Source organism: Salarias fasciatus, chromosome 4 (genome assembly GCF_902148845.1).
Source record: "Salarias fasciatus chromosome 4, fSalaFa1.1, whole genome shotgun sequence".
Taxonomy (NCBI): Eukaryota; Metazoa; Chordata; class Actinopteri; order Blenniiformes; family Blenniidae; genus Salarias; species Salarias fasciatus.
In genome coordinates this window covers 21,071,008-21,079,572 of record NC_043748.1, presented here as the reverse complement: position 1 = coordinate 21,079,572, position 8,565 = coordinate 21,071,008, and the positions used below count along the sequence as shown (strand labels likewise).

General features: G+C 43.0%; 1 protein-coding gene across 1 annotated transcript; it reads left to right on the top strand.

Annotated features, from left to right (window-relative positions):
* Nucleotides 1-255: 255 nt before the first annotated feature.
* Nucleotides 256-8,320, top strand: LOC115387074 (amine sulfotransferase-like). Its single transcript, XM_030089617.1, has 6 exons — nt 256-418; nt 492-697; nt 1,782-1,908; nt 7,675-7,769; nt 7,874-8,045; nt 8,190-8,320. The coding sequence occupies exons 1-6, from the start codon at nt 277-279 to the stop codon at nt 8,297-8,299; spliced, it is 852 nt and encodes a 283-aa protein (XP_029945477.1). The 5' UTR covers nt 256-276; the 3' UTR covers nt 8,300-8,320.
* The last annotated feature ends 245 nt before the right edge of the window (nt 8,321-8,565 follow it).

Sequence of the window (8,565 nt, the reverse complement as noted above, 5' to 3'; positions counted from 1 at the left end):
TCTCCGGCAGCCATGCCGGATGCCAGCTTTAAATAAAGGCAGAAGCAGGAGATTCAGTCTCGTCTTGCTGCTACAATCATGCAATATTGCACGCCCCAGCTGCCGAACAGGACAAGGGGAAAAAAAAAAAAGCTGGTCAAGCCTCTCCAGGAATCAGAGCTTGGTTTACCACCGTCATCTGATGGCACAAAGAAAGGTTCAGAGTCCACCTGACTCCTCCAGAGTTTCACCTTAAATCCAGTCATTTCTTTTCTGCCTCTGAATCAGAGAAGCAACATGGAGAAGGTCACAGAGTTCCTCTGCTGCTATAAAAACTACAACTTTGCTGTTGGTTTGACCACCGCAGAGTACATCGATTCTCTTCAGTCCTTTGAAGTTCGAGACAGCGACATCTTCCTTGTCACCTATGCAAAGTCAGGTTGGTGAGATAAATCAACACGTTTGCCGTTTTGTGCTCTCTGGACTGATGAGCTGCAGCATCTCTGCAACAGGAACCATCTGGACTCAACAGATCATCATCTCCATCTGCGAGCTGGCCGGAGAACTGAATGAAAATCCAAAGAACTGGAACCAGATGCCCTGGCTGGAGTACCCGGTGGGTGAGCAGGAATACACCACCAGACCGTCTCCTCGACTCTTTACCAGCCACCTCACTCCGGCTCTTTTACCTCCAGGACTGAAGAAAAAGAAGGCAAAGGTCTGTTTCTTTAATTACATTTAGTCTTACCAGGAAGAAACAAATGTTACTTTGTGTGGCAAAGCGGGGAATCTAATTATTATATAGGTGTTGCCAGACAACGCCACCTGGGGAATTTCACCCCAGGAAATAAAGTAAACTGTTAAAAAAGGAAGGCTACACAGGTTCGCCGGATGATAAAAAGGAGTACAGAGGTTCCAGGTGAAAATAATTTATTCTATTCCTCGTTAAGTTCAGTTACATTCGTTCAAGTTATTGTTTCAAACAAAGACACTTAATTGACAGGAGCGCGCGCATCATTCCGGTCCAAAGTCCCATGCGTGTTTGGGCTGGCCCACACCAACACGCCACCGTGCGGAGGACACGACACAGAATAACATTTAACATGGCAGCAGCTCCAGGATGGACAAACACAAGGACAAAGAACAAGGACAGAGACAGCCGTGGTGTGTCTGCGCTGGAAACAGGGCTCGAACAGGGCAGAACCTAATAAGAAAAGGATTTGTTACAGCCTGCACACCTGTTGATTACCAGAAAGTTAAACAATAACATACCGCTTCCGACTTCCGTTAGCGGGACAAATGCTCAGACCAGCACCGGACCATCGGGACCCATGCGCCCGATCTACAACTGCTGCGGCATGCGCTTGACGCGCTCCCCCCGGAGCCCTCGCGACACTGCAAGGCGTAACTTTCATCAAAACCAATACGATACATTTCATGTGGGATGTTAGCCTTTACCTGCTCTCACGAACCACCACTACCAGCCAGCACCAACCCGGAAGTGCAAGAACCAGAAGGCGACACAGACGTGGGAGGGGTTTTTATAGTGCCCCCAGCCAATAGGCTGAGACCAACCACAAACACACCCATCCTGCCACATTTGGTTCATGTCTGGCAGATCTTGGATGTGTCTACTCTGATGCATTTATCAGTGCTGTGCAAGTAAAAAGAAAAAAAACTACTGAATAAGTGTAGCTGGATTTACTTGTACAGATGCTGCCAAACAGAATGGTAGGATGTGATGCAACACTGGTCTAATTGCCACGTTTTTAGTGAAACACAGATTTGTGTTTCCTCTTCAGATCATCTATGTGATGCGGAATCCAAAAGACATCGCCGTCTCCTATTATCACTTCAGCAGTGAATGTTCACACCTGGAAACTCCAACGAGCATCGAGCATTTTCTCCAGCAGTACCTGAAGGGAAACGGTGAGAAATCGCAAGTTCTCTGATCCACAAGCAGCGTTGAGAAGGTTTTACTCAATCTGGTGTCACCAGGACGATCAGAAACCTTTAGATAAACTTTTGAATCAAATGAACAGAACGTTTTGTTAGAGCGGTTTCTTCGTCATCTCCTTCATCACCCTGGAAATCCTCTGGTAAAGCTGTTAATGATCTCATGATCCCAGTGGGGATTGTGGGATTCCCATGTTTTGGCCTGTTCTCAGTTGAATTTTAACTTTCGGACTGGGACTTTCTCTTGAAAAAGGTATTAGAATTTTACAGATTTAAGATTGGTGTCAGACAGGCTCATCTTAAAGCGATACTTCAACATTCTGGCAAATTGGCCCAAGTAGCGCAATTCCTTAGTCATTTCGAACAGCATACTTACTTTTTTTGTGAGGGCGAGCTGTTGTTTATCCAGAGGTGAGTCGGGGAAGGTTTTCAGGACGGACACAATGGAAGTGGATGGTATTTTTGTTCCCCCTCGTCAAACTCATCAAATACACAATCCAACAACCCCAAAACACTTTGGTGGACACGTTATAATCCACACATTCACTACGCTGTGGAACACCAACAAATAATATTGTAGTGTTACGACACTGAAGCAAATACTGGGAACTACTTTTTCTTTTGAAATCACTACGCCCAGATGCCATGTTTAGTAAGTAGTTCCGTCTTAGCAATCATCACCTAAACAACTCAATCTTGTAATTTTGCATTAATATTCCACAGCGTAGTGAATATGCGGATTATAACGTGTCCCCCAAAGTGTTTTGGGGTTGTTGGATTGTGTATTTGATGAGTTTGACGAGGGAGAACAAAAATGTCGTTCACCTCCATTGTGTCCGTACCAAAAACCTTCCCCGACTCACCTCTGAATAGACAACAGCTCGCCCTCACAAAGAAAGTAAGTTTGCTGTTGGAAATGACTAAGGAATTGCGCTAAATGGGCCAGTTTGCCAAAATGTTGAAGTATCGCTTTAAGCCCTGTTCAAACTGGACTAGGATTACCTGTGGACCTCTGGTTATTTGTGAATCACCCTCTGACATCTGTGCAAATTCGAGTAAATGACGTGTGAATGCACTGAAAGAATTGTTGAATCTTTAGGCTCATAAGAAGCCCTAGAAATCCTGTATTTTTCCCCCTTTTTGCGGTGATTCCAAATGATTTGAGATGCGTCCATTTCTAAAAGAAGCATCTCAGGACAAATCTTTTCAAAATAATGTTGTATTATATTTTTTATTATACGAGCATGATGAAATACTTTTTATTTCCATTTTGCTGTGAACGGCATGCTGCACTGCCACAGTTCACAGGCAGAGATGAGCTCAGTTTGTTTCTGTGTGCTTTTGGACATTTGTGGTTCAGAGTTATGACGCTCAAAAATGAAAGACAATCTGCCCTGTGGAAGAGCATATTCTGTTACTAACTTCATTACGTGTAGAGGTGTCCCCGACTAAGAAATTACATAGTCGAATCTGATTCATCCGATTCTGCCGATAGTCGACTGATAGTCGAATCTATCATCTTTTTTCCCTTTTTTTTTTACAATCATTTGAATATAGGCTACAGCAGAATGTAACAGTAATTTAAAAAACAAACAAACAAGACAAGCAGGTAAAACACCGCTTTAATTTTTTTCCAACACGCAAACACAGACTGGAACAAAGTGTCGGGTCCGTTGGGCAGCGCAACATGTATGCAAAAACAAATAACTAAATTAAATAGAATAAGCCTTTTAGATGAATAATAATAATAATAATAATAATAATAATAATAATAATAATAATAATAATAATATAACTTTAAATATTAAAATAAAACGAACTAAAAGTCACCATGATAGGGGTCATCCAAAGGTGCATAACAAATACCCTAAAATTTATAATAAGATCCGAACACAAGAAGCCTTCCTACATGACAAAATTAACGAAAACGAAATAAAGTTTTATTCATATCCCTTAACTCTACAGACAAGCTCAATTTTTTTGGCTGAACAATTTCTCATATCTGCTCAAATTAAATGAGAAAGGCTTAATTGCGCTGTCTGGTCCATTGCGCAGAGCAACATCCATGCACAAACATAACAAATGCCTTGAAATTTAGAAATAAATTCTAACACAAGAAACCTTCCTAAATGAAAAAATAAATAAAATAATAACGAAATATAATAACTAAATAACTATATGACAGTGAGGAAACGTGGGCAGACCAGCAGACCACTTCAGCATTTACGCATAGGGTAAACGTTCACAATTCTTCACAAATCAGAACTGGCTAAAGCGTTTTCAATCACTTGAGCCTACCTGGTCAAAAAAGTCAGTCTTTCACTGCACCTGTGACCACTTAATCCTTTTCAAGTTGTGAGCGAGAAAAACCAACTTGTTCATGTTCCGGGAGAAGTGCGCTCCTTGCTTTGCTGGCGATGAAATCTGCCTTGGAGAAGATCCTCTCTGATGGCGTGGAGGTGGTTGGGATGCTGTGGATTCTTTTTGCAGCTCTGGATAACTTCGGGTATCTGTCCTCGTTTTTCTGCCACCATTCAAGCGGCCCTGTACTGCTTTTTGTACAGTCTTGTATGTATGCCTTCATCTCACTGCCCTCTTCTTCCGACCGGCCCTCCTCTTCATCACTTGACACTGACAGCAGCATTGCCAACACCAGGTCCTTCTCTTTGGGCTGATGCTCCTCCACCATCTCACTGTTCCTCTGCAGGGCTGTCAGATAGACTCTCAGCGAGATTTGCCACCGCTGAATAAGCCTCGCTCCTTTGCTCATCGGTAAAAAAAGAAAGCTTCTTGAAACGCGGGTGAAGAACTGCAGCTTTGATGTAAATACTTGTCTCCGGGCCTGGCTCTTTCAGCTCCCATCGCCTGTCAATCTCTTCGATCAGTGTTGTCTTGAGCACTTTAATGACTTTGCTATCATCATCATGCACCACCAGGTGGCGTTTTTTAATGTTCATGAGCACGGGAACAGTGGCAGACAGTGATGCGTTCACATCCTGTGACAAAAGCTCTGTCAGGGTGATCATTGGTTTGAGAACATTGACTGTATCCTCTGCTGTTCTCCACTGGGATGTTGTGAGCTCCAGATTTCGGTCAGATTGTTTGCTGACACTTGAATCCGCAAGCACAGCTGAGACTGGTGCCCTTTGCTCCAGCAGACGATCCAGCATCAAATAGACAGAGTTCCACCGAGTCATAACGTCTTGCACCAGTTTGTGCTCAGCTACATTCTGTTCTTTCTGTTTTTCTGCAAGTGCTGCAGTGGCTTTTGCGCTTTTTTTGAAGTGAGAAACAACGCACCTTGCTGCAGCAACAGTGCGACACACAGGATCCTGCTTTAGCGCGGTGTTAATGCACAGCTGAAGTGTGTGTCCTGCACAGCGGACTCCGGCCAAGTTTAGAAATGACGGGTCCTGGGCCAGTTTATTAGTGCATGCAACCATATTCGCTGCATTGTCATGCACGATAGATACGATCTTAGTACCCGGAATCCCCCAATCAGAAATAATCTCTTTTAGTGTCTGTGAAATATGATCAGCTGTGTGACTTTCCTCCATTTTTTGTGTTTCTAACACATAATTTTCCAGTCGCCAGTCTTCAGTGATGAAGTGTGCTGTAACCGTCACATAAGCCTCCATTTGCACGGAGGTCCAGATATCTGTGGTTAAGCTGACTGCTTCACATTCCTGTATTAACTTGTTGATCTCTGCTCTGGTGGATGTGTATTTCGCATCCACAGCGTGCATGACCGTCTCTCTTTTAGGAATGGTGTATCCTGGCTCAAGTGTGCGCATTAACTCTTTAAAACCATGGCTTTCAACTGTATTCACTGGCCTCATGTCAAGTGCAACAAACTCGGCAATTTTGTCGGTTATCTCTCTTTTCCTCTTCTCAGAGATTGGTGGTCTCACATCAAGTTTCTTCTGCGTTAATGTTGGGGCCGTTGACATGCTTGATGAGCTTCCACCACTCTGATATTGCAGGTGAATCTAGAAAAAATAATTATATATCCTATAAGCCCACATAGCATGATATGATGCCTGGCGTAGCGTTACATTAAAAATGAGAAGTGAATGACAGAACCGTCTTTTATTAGCCCAATTATGTGGCTACTTACCCGTTTCAGGTGGAAAGCCATGTTGGTTGTTGTGGAGTGAAATGCAAACAGCTGTTGACACAACTTGCATTTAACTTTTTTCGGATCATCTTTCACTCGTTCAAAGTGTTTCCACACTGCTGAAGATTTTTTCCCCGACATGTTGAGCCTTTTAAAGTTCAGCCAAATCCCCACCGAGATGCTGCTCTGTGACGGAGCTCTGCGCAAAATCGGATTGTGCCACTCACCATGGTGGTTCATTCACAAGCACTAAATAGATAGAATATTGAATAAAAGTACAAGTTAAGTAAATTTTTCCACAGTATATTTGATAGGCTAACATGTATATGAAATAGGCTTTATATCATGTTTATTTGGAAAAAAAACTAAACTATTCTATGTAAAATCAGTCATTCAGCACCCCCATACAGCTGGAATGGAATGGTCCTCGTTTAATAACCACATTTTTTCGATGCTTCGACTGCGTGATTGGCAGTCGAATCAGGCCCCTTTGAACGAATTGTCGAATCGTCGACTAGCTGAGGACACCCCTAATTACGTTTGTCTGCTATGTGTGTGTGTGTGTGTGTGTGTGTGTGTGTGTGTGTGTGGGTTACTTATTGATTAAATATGATGCCCGACCAGCGACTGAGAAACAAAAGAACCCTTAATACGAAATAATAAACCAACCAATAATGTACATACAAGCAGTAAAAAGCAGATAAACAGCCTGGGAAGAGGGGAAAATGCAGACACTCTGCATTAGGAGACTAAATTATACTTCCAAGGGAAGTTTGTGGCCATAAATTCACCCAGGAAAAAGAGGAATGAATCAATTCTGAATAAAATCCAACTGAACACCCTCAATCACCGAGGTGCAGATTCAAAGAGCAGATGAATTATTACTCCATAAGTGACTGACGGCATTGAGACGGGACTGAAGACACCGACGTCCTCCGTAAACATTACAAATCACCAGAGGTCATTGTGGCACTTGTTCCTGAGACAAGTGCACCAACTTTATAAGATGTTCTGCTAAAGTGTAAACGAACCCACATGTTCCGAAGATAGCAACACTCACACGCTAGTGTTCCAAACATGGAAGGATAAGGATGTCGGCCCTTGGCTGGCAGCTGACATTAATACCAAATCGTCCCGTTGCGAACAAAGTCCAGTCTGTCTGTCGGTGCAGGCCCAGCCTGAATGAACAGGATCCTTTCGGGGCGATATACTGCGTGTTTTTCCCTGTCAGGTCCAGTGCTGAACATTACATCTGGCTATACCTAAATAAATGGTAAATAATCTGAAATCAGTCGTTTTGGCATTCTTTATACCAAGCATAGTGATGTTAAAGAGCCGATGTTAAAAACCTACTCATTTTTCTTAACTCCCCGTTCTTCCTCTGTAGCATCGAAATCTGTCTGTCTGTCTCTCTCTGTCTCTCTCTGTCTCTCTGTCTGTCTCTCTCTCTCTGTCTCTCTCTGCATGTCAGGGGAATTACTTGTTCTCGAGGTTTCCATTGAACTTTTAGATAACTTTTGAGGGCATGACGGACATGCTGGTTTAATGAATGCTTTAACCAGACACTTTTTTAATTAGGACGAGGAAAATACTGTTTGGATTTTTTTTTTTTTTTTTTTCAGTCGCAGGATCATCCTGGTTTGACCATGTCAGGGACTGGCGTTCCAACAAAGACCAGTACAACATCCTCTTCCTCAGCTATGAGGACATGATTCTGGTGAGAAGCTCTGGTGGAGTTTCTAAAATAAGAGCAGAAGGTTTGAATGAATATCTCCATCTGTGTCAAGATGATGTTTGTTGGTTTCTTTGCTTCTCTTGTAGGACCTGAAAGGAGCAGTGAAAAAGGTCTGCAGCTTCTTGGGGAAAAACCTGAGTGAAGCCGCCGTCGAGCAAGTTGTTGAAAAGGCAACATTTAAGAACATGAAGAACGACCCAAAAGCAAACTATGAGTTTGAACCACAACAAAAGATTCAAGGAAACTTCATGCGCAAAGGTGAGGTGACATAACGTCAGTTCCTGAGATGAAGTCCAGATTTCACTGCAGATCCTGAACAGCGTCTGAACTTTTCATGCAGCCGTGGATGTAGCCTGGAGTTCTGATGGTCAATGATTGGGTCTGATTTTCTCTTCCTGGCAGGTCAAATCGGTGACTGGAAGAACTTGCTCACTGCTGAACAGAGCCAAGAAGTGGATCGACTCCTTCAGGAGAAACTGGGCGACTTGTCTCTGAAGTTCATCTGGGAATAAAGAGTCGCCACAGCAGCTTTAAGGGACGATGTCTGACTGAAATCATGTCTCTGTGATGTTCGCTCAGTTTGGCACCAATCTGGCTTTCTGAGATTTGGCTCTTCTTTTAGTTTTGTAGTTGCAGCAATCAACATTTGATCAAGGCTATTTTCAAGTGAAAATGAAAAACATCTGCTTGCTTTTTAGTTGTCGGAAACTCTCAAGAGGACATGAGGTCCACTGAAAGTAAATGACAGAAACAAGGGTCTGTGACAGGTGGTACAGTG

Excerpts from the sequence above, each read along its gene's own strand:
- LOC115387074 (XM_030089617.1), top strand. The coding sequence starts at position 277 with ATGGAGAAGGTCACAGAGTTCCTCTGCTGCTATAAAAACTACAACTTT. Across the intron at positions 698-1,781 it reads TGAAGAAAAAGAAGGCAAAG|ATCATCTATGTGATGCGGAA; the intron begins GTCTGTTTCTTT and ends TTTCCTCTTCAG. Across the intron at positions 1,909-7,674 it reads GCAGTACCTGAAGGGAAACG|TCGCAGGATCATCCTGGTTT; the intron begins GTGAGAAATCGC and ends TTTTTTTTTCAG.